The following is a 27864-nucleotide window of genomic DNA, read 5'->3' on the forward strand; positions in this document are numbered from 1 at the left end:
TAAATGGCAGACGGCTTGAGGGGCCAGAGGGCGTTGATGAGGGTGAAAAAGCATATTCAGAGGCACAAGGGAGTGGGTGGGCCAGAAAGGTAGGCGGTGAGGACCAAAAGAAGCAACGTCTGCATCCAGGGTCTTGGGAGAGGAATCGGAGGGGTAGTAGGCTGGGCGGGCAGGAGCCAAAATAAACATCCAGAGTCTTCACCTCGCATGTCCTTTTGGCCAGTGTGTGTCTAATACCTGACTGGGTTGGGTCTGAGCAGATTAGGAGACAGTGGTCTGACTTTTTAGAAGCATCAGTCCCAGGTATTGTAGGGGAAAGGTATGGCTAAGATGAGCTGGGGTTTGGGGACAGGTGTGCTGAGGAGGAACCAACCTCCCTAAGAAATTCCTTCCTACCTTTTACATAGCGCTTACGTTATGCCAGACACCGCACTTTCCATATATTAACTCATTTAGTAGGTTTCAAAACCCCACGAGGTCAGTACTGTTGCCCCCATTTGATAGATGAGGAAACTGAGTCACAGAGAGGTGGAGGAATCTGCTCAAGGTCACTCAGTTAGTGGCAGAGCTGCTGGGTGGGATTTAAACCCAGTTGGCAGGGTCCAGATCTGAGCTCATAACCGCAGCTCCCTGCTCCACCTCTTCATTAGTCTAGCTATTCAGAGTCAAACATGTGTTTGCAAACCTAGAAAGGAATTGATACAATTAGCCACAATGTGAGAACATTTGTTTCCTCGCATTCTGAAACAGGAGGCTTGGATTCTGGCCCTGGATCTTCCACTCACTAGTTTTGTGACCTTGGACGCATTGAAAAATAGCTCTTCGCCTCTGGAACGTCAGCGGCTGGACCAGCAGCCGACCCCCGAAGGTCCCCTTCCGTCTCCGGAACTCTTTGAGTCCACGCCGACCCCTGCTGTGGGCCATATGGGCTGTTTGGTCCAGCCCTGGCTCCGGGCCCATCTTCCCCAGCCTCCCTCCCGTCTGCAGCCTGCGCTCCTTATCTCTCACCTGCCTGGCACCTCTCTACAGCGGGGCGGGGGCCTCGGAGGGCCCTGGGAATTGTTTGTCATTCTGTCACTATCAGCAGCTGCTTCCTCCTTCCAGCCCAGTCCCTGTGCTGGGAGACGCATCTCTCCCCACCCCCGGGGTTCTCTAGGCTACGGCGGTGTCCCCACCACCAGGCTGACTGCGCTTGCAGGCGGACTTCTGGGAAAGGTCAAAGAAGCGATAGAGCCAGCAAGGCGTTTCTAGGAGACAGACTGTTTCTTATTACTGACTTCGGGGCAAGTTTTGTTGAGGACATGGGCCGTGAGTAAGCTGGGGGTGAGTAACCGAGGCCCAGCCCTCAGGAGCGGGACTGGGTGTTCTTCCACACGCGGCTCTCGAGTCCACGGAAGAGCCTGGCAGACGTTGATGCCCGATAAGCTCTCCTTTTTTTTTGTTAATCCTCACCCAAGGAAATTTTTCCCCATAGATTTTTAGAGAGGGTGGAAGGGAGGGGGAGAGAGAGAGAAACATTGATGTGAGAGAGACACATCAATTGGTTGCCTCCCGCATGCACCCTGGACTGGGACAGGGGATCGAGCCTGCAACTGAGGTACGCGCCCTTGACTGGAATCAAACTGTGGACCCTTGAGCCTGCAGGTTGGTGCTCTAACCACTGAGAAACCCAGCCAGGGTGGCTCTCCTTTTCCTAATACGCCCCAGACGAGGGCGAGAAGACAGATAGCTTCAGGTGTGTCCCAGTGTCTCCTCAAGGGCAGGGGTGTTGAAATGCAGACGACTCCCACCCATGGTCTTCATCGGCTAAGAAACGTGCTCCCCGTGATGGGGACTTTCTTCCTTTTAATCTCTGAGTCTGAACGGGGAAGGTTCAAAATGGTGTTGGAGGCAATGACAACCAAAAGGATCCAACCGGGAAAACCTCCTTTCTGCTGGGAACCCGTACATGCAAACCCAGTCGCCGGCGCACCGGCTACTTCGAGGTGCAGCCAGATGCCGACCAGGGACGTTCTCTCACGCGTCGCGGATGCAGATATTCTCGCGGCTTCTTAGGAGCCCTCTCCGAGAGAGTCCCCGCTGTGTTTTGTGTTTGGCGTGGCTCTCCGCCTTTGGCCATTCTGGGGGTGCAGGGGTGGCCAGTGCTTCCCAAGTGCTCTGCCCCCTCCAGGATGTCCTCGGCACCGAGGACCCACGGGTCTGGCGTCTGTCCAGGGTGCTGCTGCTTTGCTTATGCTGCAGAGAGGAGTTCAAAACAAAACAGCTTTTGGCATAGCTATTCATTTTTCCATTTTCTGAAGCCTGGCACTTTTCTTATTTATTAGAAGGCATTATAGTCCATCATCTCTGACGGACAGATCCATGCAGCCAGTTCCAAGTGAAGACCAAGCATAGCGCCTGGCACAGGGTGGCCGCTGAGTCATGTTGCTCAAAGGCACAAATGGATGCCCCGCTGTTCCCGAGGCTGCAGGCCGAGGCATCCCTCCTTGTCCTGGGGGTCTTCGTTTTCAGTACTTGAGCAGCATTGAGGGAGCCTTTGCCATGTTCCCGACACCGTGGGAGACGACAAGGGAATCGGGAAATGCAGTCCAGTTATACTGAACAGCGGAATGGGTGGCTGGTGCTTGTTTGCGCATCCGAGCGGATGCATTTTTGGGGAGCTGTGCAGATGGGGCTGTCGGGATTATGGGGGTGAAACGGAGGCCTGGGGCTGACAGGAAGGAAGGCCTTCCTGGAGCAGGTGGGACTGGGAAGTGGTGTGAGCCGGGAGCAGGAAAAGCATCTCTGGTTTGGAAATGACTCCCGTGGTAGGCAGGAGTAGATCAGCGTGTTTGGGTTGGTGTCCCGTTTGGGGATTAGCTGGAACCGTGAGAGAGACCCCGGGGATGTATTGAACCCTGAGGAGGGAGGCTGGCGGAGAGGAGGAAGGTGAGCAGTCACCCTGCAAGGTGTCGTCAGCGCCCGCAGAGCAGCTAAGAGCCCACGCGCGCTGGCGAGGCCGGTGCGGTCTGCCGGGGCTCACAGGAAGCCCGCCTGCTAAATGAAGGTGATGCATCAGGCCATAACCCTATTTTTGGTTGTTTCCTTACAAGGAAAATGGCTCATAAAACAATTACTGATGTTCCCCTTAGGTAGTTGATCAGAGCATTTCTTCTAAACACTATCACCTGGTAAGAGGCACGGGTAAGTTTCAGAGGAAGAATGGGGGATTTTAGATGGTTTTTGTGTGGAAACAAGCTCTATACAATCATGTGGTCTATTCATCCGGGTCCTACTTTAATAACAATTTATCCCACAAGCAAGTTTCATCTGAAACAACAGGATGCGTCCCGAAAGCTTCATGTCTTTCCTGGCTCGTAAGTAACCGGGCAGGATACCCCTGCTCCCGCACCTCAAGGTGGTATATACTGCCCAGGTGTCCCCTCAGGGACCCAAGGCCTAAGGGAGTTACCACACAGGAGGATGGGAGCTTGGTCCTAAGAAAACAGCAGTGATGGTGGCAAGCTTGCTGTTCTGTCCAGCGTGGTCACTGAAGGCATTTGGACCTCAAAACCAAGGGGTGTGGAGCCCGGCCGGCGTGGCTCAGTGGTTGAGCATCGACCTATGAACCAGGAGGTCACAGTTCGATTCCCAGTCAGGCCACATGCCCGGGGTGTGGGCTCGATCCCCAGGGTGGGGTGTGCAGGAGGCAGCCGATCCCAGGATTCTCTCTCATCATTGATGTTTCTGTCTCTCCCTCCCTCCTTCCTCTCTGAAATCAATGCAAATATATTTTCAAAACAAAACACAAGTGTGGAAACTGAGCACACCGTCAAATTTTGACGACTCCTTGAAGTTTTCCCAAGTGCCCCTCATTCCGTGTCCTTGGAAACGACTGGATAATCTACTCCCGAGTTGCCCCTCTTTTGTTTTTGATTTATCTCGGAACGATTTCCATTGGGAACTGAAGTCAAGCTTCACTTCCGGGAGACAGGGGGACCCGTTCTGAGCCGGGTGCTGCTGCCCGTGGCACGGGCCAGCCTGTGCCAGTTCCTTAGCCGTGGGCTCACTGAGCCGCGTGCCTTCAGCGCACAGCCGTGGACTAGAATGCTCTGACTGTTAGGGTGAGTGCTGGGCCTCCTAGCCCCGAGGGTAAGCACCCTGATGGCAGGCCCATGTCTGTTTTTATCTCAATGCCTAGGAATTCAAGTCTTTGAATGAGACTCATTTCTACGTTAATTTATCTCATGTGTACTTCTACGTCTGTAACATATACAATATGTGACGTATATGAAGTCTGTATATAAAATCGTGGGCCTTAAGTCATAAAGGGGCAGAGGTTAGGATGTGTCCTTACCCTCTTGGGAAGGTGTGCTTACTGTCCTTTTAGTAGTATTTCCGAAAGGATTGCTGGTCACTTCCTTCCTAAGGCGTATGTTTGTGGGGTCGGGTAGGAGAAAATGGAGTCTGCCATGAACACAGGGCTGAGACCGTCTCCATTCTTCCTCGGCTTCTTCCTTGGCAGCTCCCGGGAAAGACAAACGACTCATGGCTTCTCCTCATTGTCTCTCCTCTCCCTCCACCCCTTCCTCGCTTTGTGCGGGTGACACAACCTCTCCCATCCCCACTGGCACCGCTCCCTTCTGGGCCTCACTCAGTTGTTCACGGGGAGGAGGAGCAGAGGTCTTCAGGTCCGTCTTCAGGTCCAGCGTGCGCCCAGGGCCCTGTGGCTCAGTGCCTCCGGACCGCAGTCCTCCCGCTGGTCCTCACTGTTGTAGCAGCAGCCGGCTCTGGCCCATGGAGGGAAGGGGCAGGGATGCTGCGGCCGGCACATGGGCCTCTTCGTGCCGGCTGCCTCGTTCATTGCCTCTGGTCATTCTCAGCGCCCTGCTTGACGTTATCCCAGAGCTCTGGGCCCACGAGGACAGCCCCTCCACTCCTGTGGGTGCGGTCTCGATGTGGAGGTGTGACGTACACAGGAAGAGCCGCGGCATCGCAGGAGTGTCCAGGGATTGTTAGGGGAAAGTGCTGAAAGCTTGGAGAACAGGAGAACATTCTGGGCTAGTTTAGACAGAGGTGCTCTTGCAGACTAGGTAGGACGACCGACGTAATCCTCTAAACCTATTTGTATCACTTACCTGTGTCTCCTCTCTACCTGTACATCCATTCTTGGGCTTTAGTGGCCTGTCTGGATTGGGACCCTTTTGTAAGATCTAGCACCCAGCTCATTGGCTTCTCAAGCCCCAAAGAAGAGTGATAATAAAACTGACGGGGTGAAATGTGGGGTTTGGAACACTGAGGTTGCATCACGTCTGGGGTACTGAGAACTGCTCTCTGGACTGATGTCTGTTTCTCTCACTTTCTGTGATGAGCTTAGCAAAGAGCTTTGACAATTCATTGACGAGGAGCCATTTCTGATATAAATGAGACTAATGACTCCTGTTATAACCCACGTGGGTGATGATCCCGGGATCAGTTCCAGTTTGCAGAAGCTCGTGCAGTCATGACATCACCAGGCCTGTCGCTGGGCTGGGAACGTGATGGTGAGCAGGGAACCAGCCATCTGCCCCTTCAAGGGGCTCACAGTCCAGCAAGGGAGGCAGACATGCCCGGGTGATCCTGGCAGCCGTGCCCATTGACCCTCAGCGGGCACATTCTGAACTCCACCTGGGCCGGGACTGAGCCTGGGGGCGGATCAGGAGTGGCTTCTGCAAGGTGGATGCGCGTGAGCGCGTTACGTCTGGACTAAGTAGGTTTTTGTTGGGCAGAGACGGGCTGGGTTATTGGTTTCAGCCAAGGGAAGAACACGGGAAAGAAATACAGCCTGTCCAATCTCCCCGCCCCGCCCCCACCAACCAAAGGCCCAATTCAAACGTTGACAATGCACGAAGCTTTTCACTAATCCTTTTGGGTGGGCACAACCTCCCTTTGAATTCCATGCCACTGGTTCGTGTCTCTCTTTGGTTCCTTATATCCTTCCTTACATCACAGTTTCTAAGTGCACCTCTGACCCTCAACACATCACACATACATCCCTCAAAAGAAGATGCAGGGGCCGGTTTGCCTCTCCCAGGCATCATCTGGCACTGGGGCTGCTTGCTCAATATTGTTTGTTGAATGAGTAGCATTCTATGTGTCTAGTGTATGTCAGGGAGGTCTTAGCTGAACCTTAAAAAAAAAAATGATTATAAGGCCTGCTCTGGTAGAACCTATTTGCGTTCAGATGGGATTTTTTTTTTCTTTTTTCAGATGGGATTTTGAAGTCCTGCCACATGTGACCTCATTGCGCATTCTCTGCTGGCCGTGACTTGTTCGGTGCGCACACTGCTGCATGTTCATCACTTAGGGACTGTCTAGATGAAGCTGGCACAGCCCCTCCCTGCCAGGCCTCTCGGTGGCAGACGGGAAGAGACAAAGGTTTTTCATTAGTTGAGTCAGATACGCCAAGAAAGGCCCCATAAAGCTTTACAAGTTTGACCTCCGTGCTCAGTTCTAGCTCTCAGCGGCCTGGGAGCTAGCTCCCTGTGGAGATCCATAGGCCTTCGGTCTCTCTTAAAGGCCCGGTAAGGTTTCAGGCGAGGGGACTCAGGTGTCCTTTTATAAGGCAAGCTGAAATACCACGAGCTCTTTCGTGTCAGTATTTCAGCTCTGCCTGGACCCCTGGATTCAAAACTGCCAATCTTTCCAAACGGCTCCGATTGGAAAGTTCAGGCTGTTTGCTTCTAGGCAGCTCAGCGAGACGATAAAATGTGAGCGGTGGCAAAAACCCTTGGCCTGGACTCTGCAGGTCTTGATTTAGAATCGTGGGTGATAACCCAAGAAATAAAATCGATTTCCCATGGATACCATGAGGGGGTGGGAGAGAGTAGATAAATTCAGTTTAGCCTTTATTAGCTCGTCTCTCTTAATGATGCCTCACGGTTGCCAATCCTGCTTATTGAACGCAATGTCGCAGGAATAGGTTACCTTGGAAAACGTGCCTGACTTTTCTGGCCTGCCCCCACCCATCCCCATGGCTGAAGAAAGTCGGAGGCATTTCATTATCTTTGCGGGTACTTCAAAGGCAGGCAGATGTTCATCTGGAAGGAGTGGCCTCTTGATTATCAATTATCTGTACCGCCGAAAAGTCAGAGCCTTGAGCTGCCAAGAGCCCTCCCACACGGCTTTGGAAGAAAGTTCCCTTTACCTCTTTTGCATATGAAAGTGGGAGATGTTAGAGTTAGTCTCGCTTAAAATAACGAAGGTAGTATCTCAGGAAAAAAAAATTGAAGAACCTGGAAGGTATTTTTAACAGTCCCATTTCTCTATTTCTCTCGCCTACCTACTTCATCTTGAGAATTAATACTTCTTCTCTTAGTAACTCATTTCTGTTACTCTGCTGCTGATTTGGTTCCATGGCCCTTGGAGAATTTGAAAGGTTTTATAGGGAATTTCAAGCTTTCTCCTTCCTCCTCAGAGCAAAGACACAATCAACAGGAGGTGCTATTGTCAGCAGCACAGTTGAAGGCCTTGACTGTGCTGTGTAGACGGGCCAGATAAACTTGGGTGTAGGCTCCCCACTTAATAGCTGTTATGACCTTCAGCAAGTTGATTCACTTCCCTGAGTCTCCGTTTCAGTCCTCTGTTTCCTCAGTTCTACGATAGAGGTGGCATCCTAGGACCTACCTTATGGTCCTGTTCTGTGGATTCATTATGATGAATTATGAATAGTTGCTACCTCAGTGCATGGCATAAAGGGAGATGCAGTATATTAGTATTCCAGTCTTATTGTTGACAGATATTTGATGATGAGTCAAAGTGAATACATTACTAAATAAGTAAGTACTAAGAGATGCTTACATGATTTTTAGCTGAAATGGATTCTTTGATTAATCAAGTATTTTTTTTTTATTATGCCCCTCTGCCTTCTGTTAGTTTATTTGTTATCCATTCTGTCATTTTCATGGTTGTTCTAGGGATTAGAACATGCTTTGTGGACTTAGTGTCTACCAGTGGCCCTATTTATTCCACTCTTTCCCTCACTTTTTGTGCTGTTGATGTCACATATTTTAGGTTCCAGAAGGCATTACTGGTGTTGTAGCATAGCATCAGTAATCAGTAGACTTCCCACATACTCATCCTGTCTCCTGCTCTTTATGCCTGTCTACTCTACTACCTTTCTTTCTATTTGAAGAAATGCCTTTGGTATTTCTTTTTGTCATTTTTATAGTACCATTTCTTTTTATTAATTCTCTTCCCCTTGTTGAAAGTTGGTGGAAAGCATATTTATATTACGTTGTTTTTTTTAAGGCTGTTTTCTGTGTAGAATTTGAGGTTGGCTGTTTTCTTTCATCACTTGCAAGATGCCATTCCATGGTCTTACGAGCATCTTTTCTGTTGAAAGTCAGCTGTCAGTGTGCTGTTGCTCCCTTCTCTGCCTGTCAGCAGTTTTACCGTGATGTGCCCAGGTGTGGTTTTCCTTGTGTCTACACTGCTTATGAGACATAGCACTTCTTTTTCTTTTCTTTTCTTTTTTAATTGATTTTGAGAGAGAGAGAGAGAGAGAGAGAGAGAGAGAGAGAGAGAGAGAGAGAGAGAGAACATCAGTTGGTTGCCTCCTGCACGCACCACAACCAGCGATGGAATCCGCCACCTTTTGGTGTACGGTACAATGCTCCAACCAACTGAGCCACACCACCAGGGAGGTACATAGCACTTCTTGAATCTGTGGTATGCTGTCTATTGTTGATTTTAGAAACCTCTTAACCATTTTGTCTTCAAAAATGAACTCTGCCTAATTCTACCACATTCCTTCTTCTCCTGGGACTATTACACATGTCTGAGCTTTTATTTTATTTTATTTTTTTACTGTCTCCCATGTGTCTCTTAGATTCTTTTCTGTATTTTCATCCTTTTTTTGCACCCTGGGCTTCAGTTTGGATAAGTTATACTGACTTCTTTTCTACCTCACCGAATCTGCTAGCAAATCCATTTATCGAGCTCTTAATTTCAGATATTACATTTATGTTTTTAGTTCTAGAATTTCAATAGATTTTAGTTAAGAGGTGAAATCCTCTCGTCTTTTTCTTTAGCAAACTAAGTGGAGTTAAAGTCTATGTCTGATAACACCAGTGTCTGGATCTATGGGTCTGTTTCTATCATCTGTTTTCTTCTCTTGTTTTCTGTCGTTTGGTCCTGTTGTTCGGAATGCCTGGCAAGTTATGATTGAATACTGAAAAATGATAGAGGCTCTGCATGTCTTCTTCTTCCCAAGATTTACTTTTTCTGTTCCTGCTAGGCGTGTGGAGTAAAAGAAGTAAGTAAGACCACAACCCAGTGAGGGATTGAGATGCTTTGAGACTGGATTTCAGTACGGATGAGAGCTGGTTGTTTTTGAGCTTGACTCTTACTCCAAGGGCATAGCCCTTCCAGGGTTGTCATTGAAAGTCTGGGGTAATTACTTTGCTTAACCTTTTAGCCTCTTAGCATTTACTTTGTGCTTAGCTTCTCAGCCCCTCTCACCCCACTACCCACCCCAGGCCGCTTTCATAATGTTCGTCTCCTCGAGGGGAACAGTCATGTCAGCTCATTTCCCTGCGGGTGCCTCTTCCCCTCGGATCTTGACTCCTCCTCACATCGTGGCTTTCTTCGTGGACCTGCACTTCAGTTGTCTTCTTGGCCCCATGAGGTGCTGACAGCTCTAAGCTACTAACTTGACTTAGTCTCTGACCTGTACCTCTTACAATTGGTGGATCTCCAGCGAAAAAGCAGTGGACATTGTCAGGTCTGACCTTGCCCCCTGGATCCTGGCTTGTTCACCAATGCATTCAGTTATCTGTTGTTTTGTAATATATCCATATTTTGTCGTTGTTCTCGGGGCCGGAGTTGATCTGACATAAGTTACTCTGTCATAGCAGATAGACAGAATCCCCTGGAAGTGGAAATCCCAATAATTGGTCTTTTGAAATTTATATCATTTTTACCCCATTTTCCCAATAAAGTATTTGAGGCAATCTGCAGTAAAATACATATATACATGCCATAGAAACCTTAAAAGGAGAGTAAAAATATCGCAAGTACAGGACAGCAGGGAAGGCAGAGGAAGGTGTAGAGACAGAGGAGGGAGGTAATTAGTAGAAATGTAAACTATGGGTGGTTTCCGTTGTTGACCATCATATTTAGACAGGACTTCCTTGAAGCTAAGGTACAAAAGGACACATGACTTTAATATGTTTGGGGGAACACAGGACTTGGAAGTTGGCGTAGAGAAAAGAGAGATGATATTAGTAGTAACAATTGTATTGGTTTTGGGTTTTTTTTTTTTGTCTTTTTTGGTTTGTTTTATTTTTTGGCTATTTTGGTTTTATTTTTGTAAACTTAGAAATGTTTAAAACAGAAGTTTGGAGGCAATGGAGGGTTCTGAAACTTATCAAAGAGAGTCTGACCTAATCGGGGCATTGCATGTGCTGGGCCACTTAGTCTTTGGGATTGCTAATGGTTTGGCATAGAAGCCTCAGTACCACTGGGTGTGGCTCCGTTGTTTGGAGCGCCATCCCTACACTGGATGGCTGTGGGCTCAATTCCCGGTAAGGTTATATGCCTCGGTTGTGGAGGGCACGAGGGGGAGGTGTCCGATCAATGTTTCTCTCTCACATTGATGTTTCACACACTCTCTCTCTCTCTCCCTCCCTCCCTCCCTCTACCCTCCCCCCACCCTTTACCTTCTCTCTAAAATCAATAGAGAAAACATATCCTCAGGTGAAGATTACCCCCAAAAAAGAAGAAAAAACTTATTTTGTCTTGAGTATCAAAGGTACTCAACTGGTTAGTCTTATCCTTTGGGGAAAGAATGTATAATGGTCCATTAACAGGTGTTTTTTTTTCTAGTACTTAATTTTAAGGTAATTTTATTATATAGATTTTTGTGTCATTGAACAATACAACAATATCCTCAATGTTACTTTAAAGGGTGATAAAGAAAAGCTTTAAATCATTACTTAGTAAAGACATTTTATGAAGAACTAGACTAATAATAGTTCAAATAGCAGTGTGTTTGGGGACTCTCAATTTGAAATGCTGGTAGAATTTAGAAAACCAGAGGAAAGTTTTATTCTTTTCCCCTCAGTTATAAACTGCTAAAAGAGATTTTGACAAAAATTGGCAATGTGTAGCTATGCAGATTTTTTTTTTGATCGGAAAAAAGCCATATGCTTTTTTTTTTTACCATTTATATTTATTTTAAAATATTATTAGCTGTTATTTAACACTATTAAAGGAAATCTGCTGAATACCAGATTGCTTGTAGTAAGTTGGAATTCTGCTACCAGAATTTATAATCTTGATTTGCATGGCTGAGGGGACAGCTGAGTTCTGCATGCAAGACACAGCTCGGGTTTATATGTTTTCAGATTAGAATTTGATCTTTCAAGCATCTGTTCATATCTGCTTCACTTTCCCCAGCGGCACTATCACAGAGGCAGCGTCGAAGGTGCTGTCACGGGTTGAGCTAAAACGTGGAGGCAGGAGTGCCTGCTGATCCCGGGGGAGATGGGTGGCTTCACAGAGGAGGGGGCGCTGGCGCTGCTTCTTGCAAGAGGCTGAGAGATTGCCGACACAGGCACCGAGGCAGAGGCCAGGGGGCACGTGAGAGCATGGCGTTTCCAGAAAACGAAGGGTCATTTGTTTTGTTGGAGCATAAGCATTATGGGGTAGGAGAATGGTTAGAGAAGAAGCTAGAGTGCTAGCCATGGGCCAGACCATGCATGGTCTTGTATGTCTTTCATGCAGCCACTCGTTTTGCAAATATTTATTGAACAGCTATTATGTACCAGGCCCTGGAGTAGGCACTGGCATTCATTCAGCAGTGAACAAAACAGGCCAAAAAAAAAAAAATCACCGTTCGTATGGAACTTACATTCCAGTGGGAGGAGACAGACTATACGTAATAGTAAAAATATATAAACGTACATAAAGTGTATTAGGGAGAAGTGAGAAGAAGAAAATTTGGCAGGAGGAAGAATGGGGCGGGGCGATTTTAGTGTGGTTAGCAAAGGGCTTCCTACGAAGGTGACTTTGGAATAAAGATCTGAAGCTGGTGAAGAAGCCGAGAGAGAGAGAGAGAGAGAGAGAGAGAGAGAGAGAGAGAGAGAGAAAGGGCTCCGGACTGAGGAGCCGTGCGAAAGCCCCGAGGTTGCAGCGGGTCTGCTTTGTGCAGGAAACCGTAGGAGGAGTGCATGGCTGGAATACAGTGGAGGGAGCCAGAGGGAGAGGAGCAGGGGGTTCGAGGACAGCCAGATGTTGTGAGGTTTTGTCTGGATGGCCTCTGGGAGGATTCTGATTTTTATCTGAGTCAAATGGGGAATGATTGGAATGTTTTGAGCAGAGGAATGACGTCATACAATGTCAGCCGTTAACCAGGAGACCAGTTGGGAGGTTGCTGGCAATACTTGTGGTGAGGGGGATGGAACCTTGGCGCGGGGTGATCGCAGTGGGGACATCTGGGAGGTGGATTGTGTCCTGTAGGTGATAAGGAGCCCTGAAGACTCTGGGCCAGGGAAGTGGCATGGCAGCCATGGGGAGGCAGGATGGAGACACAAGGAGCTGGATCAGTCTCCCAAGCTGCGGTCACTAAGAATAAAGATAGAGACCCTACCAGGCATGTAGTCTCGTGCCTGGGGGCAGTCTTCAACCCTGGTCAACTTTTTAAAAAATTTTATCTTTATTGTTGAAAGTATTACCATGATCTCCCTTTTCCCCCCATTGACCTCTTCTAGCTTGCTCCCACCCCCACTCCAGGCATTCACCACACTAAGATTCTCTACTTTTTATATATATACTAGAGGCCTGATGAACGAGATTCATGCAAGAGTAGGCCTTCCTTCCCCCGGCTGCTGACACCGGCTTCCCTCTGGCACGTGGGACCCAGGCTTCCCTCCTCCGGCTGCTGGCAGGCACCCAGGACCCGAGCTGGCTTCCCCCAGCCCCAGCTTCATCAGAAAGGACCCCAGCTTCATCAGAAAGGACATCTGGAATGATGTCCAGTCTAATTAGCATATTACCCTTTTATTAGTATAGATACTGATTTCAAAGAGGAAAGGGGAGAGAGAGAGAAAAACATCAATGATGAGAGAGAATCACCGATCGGCTGCCTCCGCACTGGGGATCAAGCCCGCAACCCAGGCATGTGCCCTGACTGGGAATCGAACCATGACCTCCGGGTTCCTAGGTTGATGTTCAACCACTGAGCCACACCGGCCAGGCAGCCCTGGTCAACTTTTTGACAAGGGGTAGGAACTGAAACGATTTCTACATGAAGAAACTCCTTTGCAAACCTTGTCAAGGCCACAAGGCCAATGATGTGATCAGGCTTATTCTAGAGGCGGCCTGCCCAGCAGATGGTAATCACACACCCTTACTGCGAGGTAGGCCTGGTCGTGATTGCCGTGTAGCTCAGTCCCGTGGGGGGAGTGTGGTGACTGTTGTTTCCATTTCTCAGATGAGGAAACTTGGGCACAAGGAGGTTAAGCACTAGGCTGTGTTGCCTCTTAAAGATCTTCCCCTTGACACGAACTTCTGGAAGCCTTCCTAGGGAGATTCCGAATTGCCGGGTCCTCTCCAACATGACATTGAAAAAGAGACACAGTTCCCTTGTGAACTGTGGCGATGGTGGCTTTGCTGCTGGGTAGTCCCCATTCTGTCGAGCTCTGCTTGCACGGTGGGCCCTCAGCTAGCCATTTCATGTCACGGACGCATGGCATCCTGCGTGCCCCATTTCGCAGTGGGAAGGCCAGGCTGAGAGGTCTCGCAGATGGGAACGTGGGTCTCTTTGACTTCAGAGCCCGTGCTTTCTCCTGTGTCTCATTCATAGAGCATCCAGAAGGAGTCACGGGCGTTCATTTGGTCTGGGTTGCAATGCTAAACGCAGGTGGTAAATGCAGTATGGAATCGTGCCGAATTTCACTGCAATGGAGATGTTTCAAAGGTCGCACAGGAATGCCCGTGAACTCATGGCTTTGTCCACGGGTTTGTCCCCGGCGAGTGGCTGCATTCCTAACAACACGCAGCCCAGCAACCAGCCAGACGAGCCTGCCCCCCCTCCTCTCTCCCCCTGTGTGTTTTCCTATCCTCATTCTGCATTTGGTGAAGAGTAGGGAGAAGGAAATGAGCCAGAAAATAGAAAATTAATACTTGGTAGAGTCGTCATATTTTAAAATTAATTTATAGGCAATGTCAGATCATCAGAGTTAAATCATTTTATCAGCAGGCTGGTGTAGGATTTAAAAATTGACATCCATCAATGTAAATCAGTCCCAGGAGCCCCAGGGAATGGTCTCCGGGGATGAGGGCTGATACAGGGGTGGGCACAAGTGTAAATACTTGATTAGCTGTGTCCTTTTCTTTCCCACAAAACCTAAGCCATTTCTACATCCCAGTGAGTGGTAATGATGGTATGTTACATAGTAACGGGAGGGAAGAAGCCGCTATTCAGATCTGTGGCTAGCCTGCTTTAAATACTTGTCTTCCTCCCTGGCCATCCTAGGAAACTTGGGTGAGAGGCACTGATTTCGGGTGCACTCCTCGCTCATGGCTCCTTCTGTACGGACACAGACAGGACCCCATTTCCCCCAGGTGTCCAGGTGTCACAGCTCTGCCATGTGCCTGCACACAGGAGGGCCCACAGGTGTGCCAACAGGAAGGCCTGGCCGGATTCAAGACCCGCCTTTCTCCTCTTGTCCTTGCAGCTGTCTGTCGAGGGCGCGTGGTGAGAGTCCCCGCCGGGAGCCTGGTGCGGGTGGTGGGCACCGAGCTGGTCATCCCCTGCAACGTCAGCGATTACGACGGCCCCAGCGAGCAGAACTTTGACTGGAGCTTCTCGTCTTCGGGGGGCAGCTTCGTGGAGCTGGCCAGCACCTGGGAGGTGGGCTTCGGGGCCCAGCTGTACCGGGAGCGCCTGCAGAGGGGCGAGATCCTTCTGAGGCGCACCGCCAACGACGCCGTGGAGCTCCACATCAAGAACGTCCAGCCCTCGGACCAAGGCCACTACAAGTGTTCCACCCCCAGCACGGACGCCACCGTCCAGGGCAACTACGAGGATACAGTGCAGGTGAAAGGTACATCCTCAAGGGGAGTCGCCACGCCAGCGGCCACACTTTCCCCTGCCCCTTGGCTGGGGGTGACTTTGTCCAGCAACTGAACACCTCTGGGGCCCTGCTTCCTCCTCTGATGAGTAATAGCATCTTATCCGATTACAGGCAGGGGTGGGCCCCGGGGCCCCCGGGGGTCCTTTCTCTTCACTATGATTCTGGGCCACCCCCTGGCTGGTGAGTTGGAGGCAAGGGGGCCAGGTGGTAGGGCGCGCAGCTCTGAGCCAGGTTGCCTGCACTCCGTGAGTCACTTACTGGCTCTGCCACTTGTCAGCCATGTGGCATGGGCACGTTGACCAGCTTCCTCCCCTGTCACAGTGCCTTTCTCAAAGGTGGCGAGGACAGGGAGATGGCACGTGTACAGCCGCAGAGCAGTGCCACAGTAAGCATTCAGGGAAGGTTGGCGACGAGAAGCTGACGGCCGTGATGCTCATGTTTGGCCTGATGGGAATAACGGACACTTCAAAGCTCATGTCCTCCTGTGTGCCCGGAAGCACCTGTTAGTTCTTGAACTTGTATGGGTTATATGTAGAGAAAGTGATGTGGTCACTGCTCGCTTATGATGGGCACAGCAAGCTGATTGGCCTGGCTGTGCAGGTCATCACACCTTGTATATTGGCAATGTTTTGTTTTTTAATATGTTTTTATTGATTTCAGAGAGAGGAAGGGAGAGGGAAAGAGACACAGAAACATCAATGATGAGAGAGAATCATTAATTGGCTGCCTCCCGCAGGCCCCCTACTGGGGATCGAGCCTGCAACCCAGGAATTGAACCGTGTCCTCCTGGTTCATGGGTCAATGCTCAATCACTGAGCCTCGTTAGCTGGGCTCGGCAAATGTTTTTGTTTTGTTTTTTTCCCATTTTCCGAATCCTGTTAGATTTACTCACACATTCAGTTCTCTGAATTCAACGAAGAAGGTAGGACAGGCTATTTCCTGAATTTACACATGAGGAAATGGGAGAGCAGAGGTTAATTACTTTCTTAAAATCCCACAGCTAATTAGTAAATGAGCAAGAACAAACAATTTTAATTTGGGGCTAGCCAAATAGGAACATTATTGTTGTTATTTTTATTAATTATGCATTTATTTGTACCCTGCCTTGTTCCAGAAAGAATTGATATCAGGGTAGGAGTGTATTTAACAATCAGGAAAGCGGAAGATGCTACATGTTGACATAACAAGAGGGTTTGATTCCCGCAGTAACGATTTGTAGAACCCTACCATATCTCAGAAACTGTTCCCCCATTTGACTCCTGAGGGGATAAAACAGCCCTGTCCATGATGAAGGTATTAAAACATCAAATCTACCTCTTCCATTTTCCTGTAGAAAATCCTAAATATGTTTTTTAGAAAAAATGTCCCATAAAGCATTCTTGCATTGCAGCTAACGAATGCATTGTTTGTGTAGTCAGCACTCCATTAGGTCAGATGCACCCTGGCTTCCCCTCGTCATTGAAAGCAGAGGGACGGCCCACGAAAGAGGCTGGTTGGCTGCCCAGGGGGAGCCCCTGGCACCTGCCACACATGGTCCAGAATCGGCCTGGCCGTCAGCCTCCTGGGTCTTGAAACGTGTTCATCTGTGTCAGGGAAAACTGGCCTTGGGGACTGAGTCACGTTAGCCGGAATCACAGACGGGTGTATATCCTAGAAGGTCATTACATTCATTTTGTAGCAGGGATGGGTCTTTCTAAATATGTAGGTTTTATCCTGTTTTCCTGAGTAGCCCTTCTCAAAGACACCACGTTAGTTTCTGAGTGTGAGATGGTGGGGAAAACCAGAGATGATGAGTCGTGGTGTGCGAGCATTCTCTCATCCAGCTCCTAGACAGGCCTCGGGGATTGTCACTGCCCCTGGGAAGAGGCCCCCTCGCTGGGCCCCTCCCTCTCAATTCCTTCCTAACGGCACTGACCGCACTTCCTTGATCGCCGTCCGGCTGTCTTTTCCCAGCCCCTTTCCCGATGGGAGGGCCTGAGGTGTCTGTTTGCCTTGGTGGGTTCCCCACCTGCGGAACTCTGCTCACTCGCAGGCAGGGCCCAGGCCCAGGCCCAGGCCGCTCCTGCCCAGCCTCCCTCTGGGGATCATGCTGCTTGGAGTCTCGGGAGATCCTTTGCGCTCCCCACTCTAGCCCTGGGTCCTGACAAAGGGGTGTGTGACAGCTGACCGCCGTGGCCAGTGGTTGCACCGTGATTGCCGAGGGCCAGTGCAGTCCAGGGCGCTTTCCCTTCAGCTTCCTGAGCTAGGTCCACTTGTCATCCCTCTTCAGAGAGGAAACTAAGGCACAGAGCAGGTAAAGGGTAGTTTAAGGGAAGCAGAAGCAGGTCCCAAGGCCCAACTCCCAAAAGGGAGTTTCTCCTCCCCCGCCCCCCCCAGTTCTACCAGGGGGTCTTAGTAGGCCCTCTTTTATTTTCATTTTCAAGTGAGAAAGTCAAGTAAGATGACAGATGAATGACAATGGGAAAAGGTGCCCATCTGGGCATTAGCACGGGGAAGGGGATGAGGAAGTTGTCCTTGGTCAGCCTGGCTTGTGGCTCAAGGCCAGAGAGGTGGCTGGTGCTTGCTGGGGCGGGGGCTCGGGTGCTCTGCTGACGGTCTGTCCCTCCCACCTCCAGTGCTGGCCGACGCCCTGCACGTGGCCGCCAGCCCGCTGTCCTCCCCGGGCCTGGGCCGGAGCCTGAGCCTGCACCTGGGCGAGCCCTTCGAGCTGCGCTGTGAGGCCGCCACCGCGTCCCCGCTGCACACGCACCTGGCGCTGCTGTGGGAGCTGCGGCACGGCGCCACCCGGCAGCGTGTCCTGGCCCTCACCCGCGAGGGCCGGCTGCACCCGGGCCCCGGCTACGAGCCACGCTACCACGGCGGAGACGTGCGCCTGGACACCGTGGGGAGCGACGGCTACCGCCTCTCCGTGAACCGGGCCCTGGCCGCCGACCAGGGCACCTACAGGTGCGTCGTCAGCGAGTGGATCGAAGAGCAGGGCACCTGGCAAGAAATCCAAGAAAAAGCCGTGGAGGTGGCCACCGTGGTGATCCAGCCAACAGGTGAGCTTCTGGGAATGGATAGTTTAGACTTGCTCTTACTTTCTGGCCAGTGATGGTGTAAGAACTAGATAGTACTACGCTGGGTTGTAGCTTAGTCTCATCATGAGAGGAGATGCTATATTTCAGGTAGGAAAGTAGAGAGGAATTTTTTCTCATTCATCCATCATGGACTCTTTGTGGAGCCCGGGTTCAGACCTGACTGGAGTGCTGCTCTCTCTCTCGTTGTCAGCACCTGCACCTTCCATGCGGCTCTTCCTGCATTGCTGTGATAAACAGCTCAAAGCTCTTGGGACAGTGGGCTGTGCTCCCTGGGGACACAGGGGGCTGTGTCCCCCGCTATGTGACCAGTCCCCTCTTGCATTACGAGTCCTCAGAACTGCTTCCTTTTGCTCCAGCCTGAATCCTTCCTGTTTCCCACAGGGGACCCCCTCCCCCAATCCGGAACATGTGGGAACAGTGGTTAGTGGTGTGCCAAGGTATTAGCCACTTGCAGAGACCTTTCCACAGGGAACTGAACAGGTGAAGAGACATTCCGGCCACTGCTGAACCTAAGACCGTTGACGCCATGCGGACAGCCCGCAGCTGTGCTGACCGCTTCTCCACGCACCCGGCTCCCTTCTGAGCCGTCGTCTACCTCCAGCCGCTGGTGGCCGGCACAGGGCTCAGCAGTATCCCAGGGTCTCTGACCACAGTCGTACGTGAGGTGGTTCAAACCACCGCACAGACTCAGGGCAACAGTTTCCATATACTGACTCCTCTAAAGACTGACTCCTAGTCTGGCCGGCATGGCTACCAGGAGGTCACCGTTCAGTTCCCAGTCAGGGCACATGCCCGGGTTGTGGGCTCCAGCCCCAATCAATGATTCTCTCTCATCATCGATGTTTCTGTCTCTCTCTCCCTCTTCCTTCCTCTCTGAAATCAATAAAAATATATTTTTTAAAAAAATAAAAAGAAAGATGCCGAAACCGGTTTGGCTCAGTGGATAGAGCGTCGGCCTGCGGACTCAGGGGTCCCAGGTTCGATTCCGGTCAAGGGCATGTGCCTTGGTTGCGGGCACGTCCCCGGTGGGGGGTGTGCAAGAGGCAGCTGATCGATGTTTCTAGCTCTCTATCCCTCTCTCTTCCTCTCTGTAAAAAGTCAATAAAATATATTTAAAAATAAATAAATAAAAGGAAAGACATCCTCAGATTACGCTTGGCTCCTATAAAAGGGCCTACCTCAAGAGGAGGAAGACTTTGGAGGGTGGAGGTGAGGAATGAGGCTGAAATTCCTTTTTCTAATTACTATGGCCACCTCATCTTCTGTCTTCATCAAGGTGGGTCTTGAACTTGGCCTGAAACCCCTGTTTGAAACGTTGTCAGGCTTTGGAAATATTCACAGGAAAGCACTTCACTCCAGAGGGCATGGGCTGGGGGGCTGATCCTGTTGGAACCGGCACCGGCCTTGGTCAGCGAGCCGCCTCGGACAGCAGTTGGAAGCTGCGAGACTCTTGCTAGAGGACCAGGCCTGTGCCTGTGCTTCCTTCCCTCCCCCCGCCCTTCCCCTGGGAGCTGTTGGCTATGTATCATCTAAGCAGCTGTTCCCACAGCATTACCACGAGTTGAATGTTTTTCTACTCTGATTACAGATGTTCAACTTATTTTCAAAAGCCCCCAAAATACAGTAAAGCATTTCCATGTAGAAAGCTGTGACCGGGGAATATGCTGAAACCAGAGCTGCCTCCAGCCTGTGGCTCCAAGCCCGCCAGCGCTTCTCCTAAATATAGGCCACTTTTCATCGTCCACGCCGACGAGAGAGGGCGGCGGCTTGGGTAACCCCCAAATCATTGTTTTAGTTTGGAAATATATGCTTTACAAAGCTTAACTTCCAGGAGGTATGTCTCATGGAGTAAATGGCGCGCTGCTTGTGTTGCATTTTGAAGACGTGACTCATGAGGCGTACGGTCTGGTTTCACTTTCCCAGTCCTTCTGTTTAGGATTCTCCCCTCTTTCACCCAAAAGATGGTTTCACCCTCACTCCTACCCTCTAGCCCCCATCCCCCATGCCCAGCCCCCAACTGATAATATGTACCAATCCGAACAGAACTGTCATGTCTTTATAAAACACCCAGGTCTCGCAGAAACCAGTTTGGCTCAGTGGATAGAGTGTCGGCCTGCGGACTGAAAGGTCCCAGGTTCGATTCCGGTCAAGGGCATCTATCTTGGTTGCGGGCACATCCCCAGTGGGAGGTGTGCAGGAGGTAGCTGATCGATGTTTCTCTCTCATTGATGTTTCTGGCTCTCTATCCCACTCCCTTCCTCTCTGTAAAAAATCAATAAAATATATTTTAAAAATATTTAAAAACAAACAAACAAAAAAAACACCCAGGTCTTACCATACACATGGAGTAGTTTTGTGATGCTCAGCAGACTTCTTTTCACACAGCAGTGTATCAGTTAAAAGCAGAGTTCCTGGAGGCAGGCAGCCTGGATTTGAATTTCAATTCTGCCACCTATTAGCTGTGTGACCTTGGGCGAGTTCCTTACCTTCTCTGTGCTTCAGTTTCCTTAGCAGTAAAATGGAGATGATAACAGTGACTACCTCATAGGGTTGCTTTCAAGATTTATATTTATGAAGCACTCAGGAAGTATCTGACATATAGTAAGTGTATATACATTTTTATGAATGAAAAGGAAATGTGATGTGCTTTATGAGTTTATTTAAGAAAAATTTCTCCAGCATTTACAGCTGTACAAAGCCTTCTAACTTTAATGCCATAAATAAGAACCTAAAAGGAAATGATCTAAAGAGGACATGGGGGAGGTGAAAGGGACAAACGTTATCCAGATTATCAAGATGTACTTGTTTTTCATTTTCGAGTTCTGCGAGCCGCCGTGGGCAGGAACGTGTCTGTGGCTGAAGGCAAGGAGCTGGACCTGAGCTGCAACATCACAACCGACCGCGCGGATGACGTCCGCCCCGAGGTGACGTGGTACTTCAGCAGGACGCCTGACCGCACGGTGCCGGGCCCCCACACGTTGGCACGGCTGGACCGCGACTCCCTGGTGCACAGCTCTCCTCACGTTGCATTGAGTCACGCGGATGCTCGCTCCTACCATCTGCTGGTTCGAGACGTCAGCAAAGAGAACTCTGGCTACTATTCCTGCCACGTGGCGCTCTGGGTCCCGGGGCATAACAGAAGCTGGCACAAGGTGGCAGAAGCCACGTCCGCCCCAGTGGGGGTGGATGTGACCTGGCTCGGTGAGTGGTTTGGAGGGTGGCTCTTACCCTCCCTGGGGTCGTCCCTCCTCGGGGGTATTGAGCTAGAGTGTTGTGCGTTGCATGCTAGTTTGGCGTTCTCAGTACCAGGATGAGCGGCTTGGATAGGTCCCAAGCTGGGGGTGAAAGCAAAACTGGCTGAAATAGAATCTGGCAGGCAAGGGCAATGTTTAGATAATGTGGCCTCAGTTGAGAGGATAGAGTTTCCTTTTGTCGAGATTTGCAGGGTCCGGCCCTGCTGAATGGCCCTTTGAAATGGACCGTTGTGCAGGGGGACCGCCGGCGTGCTTCCTGTCCTTCCCTGGCTCCTAGGTGCTCCCTGGCAAAGCCCCGTGCCGGGAGAGAGAATTCTGCAGCTAATGGGACACGTGTTTTGTCACTGAATGCCCTAGAACAGTGGTCGGCAAACTGCGGGTCGCGAGCCACATGCGGCTCTTTGGCTCCTTGAGTGTGGCTCTTCCACAAAATACCACGTACAGTGCGATTGAAACTTCGTGGCCCATGCACAGAAGTTGGTTTTTGGCTCTCAAAAGAAATTTCAATCATTGTACTGTTGATATTTGGCTCTGTTGACTAATGAGTTTGCCGACCACTGCCCTAGAATCACCAAATGCTTCCTTTGCAGATGGACCCGTTACACAGAAGGGCTCTCCTGGTGGGCTCTCACTCAGGCACGGTGCCCTGTCACCTGTTGATCCCCTTGCCACGCATGTATACCAACTTGTCATATATGTGAAGACCTTTGTCATGTCCTTGCTTTTTCACCACTGTTGTCTTCCCCACCTCTTCCTGTCCTAAATGCCGCCTGGCAAGACCCACTCTTCCTGGTTTCTGTTACGGTCCTGCAATTAATTACAGGCAAACCTAGGCAGGATGGGGTCGAGTGGCGTGTGCCTCGCTGTCCACCTCCATCATCACAGGGGCGGAGGCAGGCCTGCCAGTCAGACCCTTCCCTGTCCCACGCTCCAGCGCTGCGTCCCACGCCCGCTCAGAGCCCGGTTGGAGGCCTTTGGCGTGGCCCTGATTATTAGGAGCGAAACCTCTTCAAAGGCCAGGAAGTCACTTCCTCCTTTGTCTGATGCTAAACACCCTCCTGCCGTGTGTGTGTGTGTGACCCCCAGCTCATACTCGGCTCTTCCTTTGCCTTGAAATCTTCTTATGGGTTCGTGGGTCTGTGTCTTCCTGATAAGCCTTTATTTGGCAGAGATGGGGAGTTGGCAAGTGGGGACCGAGGGGGCAGGGAAGAGACGAGTAATGAGAGTAAGCAGAAGGTACATCCAGTTCGGAGCGAGGCCAGGCAGGGCGTTCGTCATCCCTGGTAGCAAAGCGATTCTTTGATATCTGAAAGCGAAAGGAGCGGGGTTTATCTGGCAAGCTTTTATCCCTGCCTCCCGAACCCCACGCAAGAGACTCGCTCTGAAGTTCTGAGCTGGAACAATGTTGGCCCGGCTAGAACTCTCCTTAGCAACCTTCAAAATAAAACAGATGTTGTCAGCCCCAGAGAAGGTTTTTCATCTCTGGAGCTGATTCTCGGAGCATTGTGTGGTGCTGTCAGATCCCGGCGCCCCCTCTGCTCCTCTCTCCCCCTCCCCACTCCGACTCAGAATCACAGCCCCAGCGGGTTGTTTTTTTTTTTTAGAAAGTGCTGCCTGCTCCCCAACTTGAGGGCCCCTTTGAAGTCCTCCCGCATTGATCCAGGCATACCTGGGGGTGCAGGCACTGGCGGAGGACTGGACGGGGGCTCGGGGAGGGAGCAGGCTCTTTTGACTGGAAGGGATTTGTTGGGGTCTGTTCTCCAAAGTGAGAAGAAATAGACTGACTTGTGGGAAACGGTTCCGTGATCATCCTAAGGATCCAGTTGTTCGTTTTTCTGCAAAGTGCCAGCACCATTGTCACCTGCGTGCTTTTCCCTGCCTGGCGCCGAGGTGCACGGGCCCCACACCTTGCGCAGTGCCATGCACGTACCGGGCACTCTGTAAGTGCTGGCTGGCTGGCTGGCTGGTTAGATAAACCCGCGCCGGACACATGGGCAGGGTTGAAGTATGTGCATAGGAAGCAAGAATTGCCAAGAAAGCATCGATGTTCTATTCAGAGTTCTCAGAGGCATTTGCACCCGGGTAGGCCGCCTGGGGGTGGATGGTGGATGGCACAAGCCGATGGCATCCTGCTCCTTTCTCCCTCCTGAGTCTCCCCCTTCCCCGTGCCTGAGCCTCACACCATCACAGCTGCTTGGACACTTGTCAGGAGGCACGTCCGGCTCGAGTTCAGTGGCTGATCTTTCTCCAGAACCTCCCAGTTGAATAGCTGCCCAGAAACCCGTGGACCCGGCCTGACATGTGATTCTCTCTAGATACAAAACATGCATGTGCATGTAGGTGGCTACCATCCCAGGTGCAGCTTGGGGTCTGTAAAGGTAACTGAGAGGCGTCCCGGAAAGACAGGGAGGCGTGACCTGCCAAGTCCTCTGTTGGCGTAGGTTGTCTTATGGTGTGACTATGGCATGTTGTCACAAAAGAGTTCTTGAGAAAGTCGGTTCCCTCTGCAGGTGTTACACAAAACTCTCCATGATGCTACTTGACATATTAAAAATCATCATCATCATTTATTGAACACCTACTGCCGGCCGGGCACCGGGCTAAGGGCTTTACGTGCACTAAATCGTTAATCCCCGCCACAGCCTTGTGAGTGAGATACTGCCCTACCCGCCTCTGAAAACCACGGGTTTTTATTTTGCTTCTGGTTTTGAGGGTCAGGAATTAGGAAGGACTCGAGGGGATTTGTCTCTGAGGCCCATGGCAGCAGCTGGGACAGCTGGGACGGGGATTCCCTTCCAGATGGCTTTCTCAGGCACATGTCCTGCGCTCCCAGGCCCCGCTGTCCCCACGTGGCATCTCCTCCTCCAAGTCCTGTTCACGTGGCGTGAGCTTCTCAGGGCAGCCACACTCCTTACGTGGTGGCTGGCTTCCAGGAGGCAGGAAGGGGAAGTGCCCGGCCAGTTAAAAAGCTGTCGCCCGGGCGGCCGGCGTGGCTCAGTGGTTGAGCGTCAGCCTATGAACCAGGAGGTCATGGTTCGATTCCTGGTCAGGGCACATGCCTGAGTTGCGGGCTTGATCCCCAGTAGGGGATATGCAGGAGGCAGCCAATCAGTGATTCTCTCTCATCATTGATGTTTCTCTCCTTCTCCTTCCTCTCTGAAATCAAAAAAATATATGTGTGTGTGTGTGTATGTGTGTGTGTGTGTGTGTGTGTGTGTGTGTGTGTGTATATATATATATATATATATATATATATATATATATGTATATATATATATTTTAAAGCTATCCTCGGGACTGACATTGTCACTTACACTGTTTCCTGGTGTGGTCAAAGCTATCACTGAATCTGCTCAAGTTCAAGGGGGTAGAGAAAGAGACCCCCTCTCTTCATAGAGAGTAGCAAGGTCACATTGCAAAAGGGCATGCGGCCGGTGAATATTGCTGCCGTCATCTTTGGAAAACAGAATCTATCACAGTAGTTAATGCCTGTTTCGTTGACTTCCAAAGAAATGCTTAGGATGGTTTAGAAGGACGGCCCTGGGTCAAGTCTGTCCCAAGTATTGTCATGTGAAGTGGAGTCTGTCTCACGTGTTGTTATCTTACGTGGGAACGTTTTTTTTGTTTTGGGAACCAGCTCCCCTGAAAGTCTAGGATAGAGTCCTCAAAGCTGAGCCGTTCTTGTCCTTCTCTGCTTGGGGTTGGTTGTCTGAGTAGATGAGGGGCTGAAGCTCCAAACTCGGAACTTTCTCACGTTCTCTCGTGTTAACCAGACAGAGATCAGGGCAGTGACATAAACGGGTCTGGCAAGCCCAAGAGCATTTTAGCAGCTGGGAGGACCTTGGTGGTTTTTTGTTTTTGTTTGTTTGTTTAGAGGGTAAGAAAAGGCCTCTTTTACTTAGGGTTTGTGTGCTACTTTTGAAGGGGAAAAAAAGATTCAAGTTGGCTTGCAAAATGAATCACAACTTAAAGCAGGAGACATAGAAATAAAATCAAGATCAGAGGAGGTTTAAAAAAAATCAAAGGATAGCTATTTCAAGGTAGTTGGGTGAGTGAGTTACTGCATTTGAACACTGAATTTGCCTCTGAAGTTTTGAAGAGTTGAGGCACAAAGAAATGTGATTAGACAGTCCTCCTCTGATAAAGGAGAACAAACTCAGAGAGACAAACTTTTTCTTGGCACTGAGTTTGTCATGTGCTTTGTTATTTGAGGGGCATTGGATAACATAAAGGACAGTGCTTTCCACTGTTCTTTTACAAAGGGCCCCGAGTGATTGTTTAAATGGGTGTTTCTTCTACCCACTTTCTGAAAGAGCTGAGGGCTTCATCTGAAGTGTGTGAAGGAGTTTCCGTCAGAAGCTGTGTTACTGTGGAGGACAAGTGTTGCTTTGTGTCCATGCAATTGGGTGTACAGCTACAACTAGAAGAGGGTCTGGAGGAATCGCGGGTTAATCTGCATCGTAAGCCGTCTCTCTGCTATGAGATGTCGTAAATGAGCCTTTGGCATGAGTTGGGTGCTAATGAGTTGGTGGTTGAGCTCCCTGCCCGAAGTACCAGCTTCCGTGGTGTTAATCCGCGGTGTTAATCGGAGAGCAGGGGAGGCAGAGTTGAGTTCTGCTGCTCGGGGGTAGAAACCTGATTTGCATCCTTCCCCACAAAAGGGCCGTCCCCTCTTCCAGCAGTGTGCCAGCGAGGACGGTAATTATTTTTCTTTAAAAGGAGCTGTTAACCTGCTAAGTACGTGGTAGAGACTTCAGCGTTCTGTGCCATCTGCAGGCGATAAGAGTTAGCCCTGCAGACTTTTATAGGCAGCCGTGATTAGCTGTCTGACCAGGGTTATCTCTGAAGGCAGGAGAGGACGTAGGTAAAGTGTGGGAATCTTGCTCTAAGACCCTCTGGGTGTGCTATCTTGGGTGTGTCGCTTAAGGTTTCTAAGCTTTGGTTTTCTGGGTTGCCTTCGCTACATTTAAAAAGTGTTAAGCACAGTGCCTGGTACTTACGTGCTCAATACGTGTTCGTGGTGGTGGTGATCATTTGTTGAGGTTGGGGTTGGGGGGGGTGTCAATGTGTAACATACTCTTCCCCACCAAGGTCTTAACCAAGTAAGACATAGGAGCCTGTCTTAGGGCATGGAGGAACCAGGAATGGGTGTGTCCTGGAGGCACCCCTCCCAAGAAGAGGGGGTTGAGCTGACCACACCCAGTCCCCTTCCTGTCCTGCCCCCAAATCTGGTAACTCACTCTTCTCTGGGAGGAGTCGAGTGAAGATGAACAGAGCAAAACCACATGAGTGTTACGTTGTGTGGGGGACATGGCTGAACCATTCAAACAATATTACCTTTATGGCTCTGACATGGCTAAATCTTAATACAACCTCAGAATAATGGTTCTACTACAGAGGGGTCAGGTGTCCCCTCAAAACAAGAGCCCCTTCTTTATAGCCTCAGTGTAAATGTTGGAGAATTTTGTTCTACACTAATGTGAGAGTGGCAACTCTTAACAATTAGTCAACTTGCTCAGCTGCCTCTGAGACACCTGCCGGATGCAAGATAATGAAACCCCGTCAGCAGAGATGAGGACCCTCCCGTGTCCTCTAACCAGGCAGGCAGCCTGTTCCTCTGATTAGCTGTGCCAAGTTCACGACACTTCCAAGGGGTGTTAGAGTATGGCCCTGTGGTCCACGGTCCGGATTAGCGCCTGGGCTGTTCACCATCACTCTCGTCTTCTGGGACGCAGCGGGCTCTGGGGAAGTGTTAGTTAATAACTGGGATGTGTAATAAGGTCGTGCCGTTTGGTCCTAGTGGGAGGACCATGGAGCTAAAGCCCAGCCTGGAATTCTGCTCACACATTCCGTGCAAGGCTGGACTCTTCGAACTTAACTCCTCTGGGCTTTGGTATTTTTTTTTGTTTTGTTTTTCTTCTTCTTGAATTTATTGGGCGATACAGGTTTCAGGTGCACAGTTCTTCAGCCCGTCATCTGTACCCTGTGTTTGGAGGGTGTTTTTCGTTTTCCATGTAGGAAATGTACATGAAAATAGTGTCTGTCTCATACGGTCGCTATGAAGAGTAAGCGAGAGTGTGGGGAAAGCGCTTGGCATGGTGGGAGCCTGGCCTGTAGGAAGCCCTCGATAAATGCGTGTCTTTGTCATTGTCGTTGTCATATGGGGATAACTATACCTTCCTTATCGAATTGTGAGCGTGCACGCAGGTGATCTGCGAAAACCTGCAGCGAGGTCCCTGCATACAGTAGGCACAAAATGTCTGCTTTTGTAACTCGGCCAGTGATTCTGAGAGCTTCTCATTGTTTTGAAAGTTGTAACAAAGGAGTTTCATGACCCATATGCGAAGACCGTGGTCTTGGATTTGAGGGGGGCTCCTAGTGATGGAGGCCATGGCTCCAGGAGGCGGTATGCATATGAGCAGACGCCGCCCA

General features: G+C 50.2%; 1 protein-coding gene across 1 annotated transcript in view; it reads left to right on the forward strand.

Moving 5' to 3' along the window:
- The window catches only part of PTGFRN (prostaglandin F2 receptor inhibitor), a 51290-nt gene that overhangs the window by 7412 nt on the left and 16014 nt on the right, over positions 1 to 27864 (forward strand). Inside the window, exons 2-4 of the mRNA XM_079761904.1 lie at positions 14700 to 15068; positions 17714 to 18139; positions 20999 to 21379. Of these exons, the coding sequence (XP_079618030.1) occupies positions 14700 to 15068; positions 17714 to 18139; positions 20999 to 21379 (1176 nt within the window). The remainder of the gene's footprint in view (positions 1 to 14699; positions 15069 to 17713; positions 18140 to 20998; positions 21380 to 27864) is intronic.

Source organism: Cnephaeus nilssonii (assembly GCF_951640355.1).
Source record: "Cnephaeus nilssonii genome assembly, chromosome: 21".
NCBI classification, from domain to species: domain Eukaryota; kingdom Metazoa; phylum Chordata; class Mammalia; order Chiroptera; family Vespertilionidae; genus Cnephaeus; species Cnephaeus nilssonii.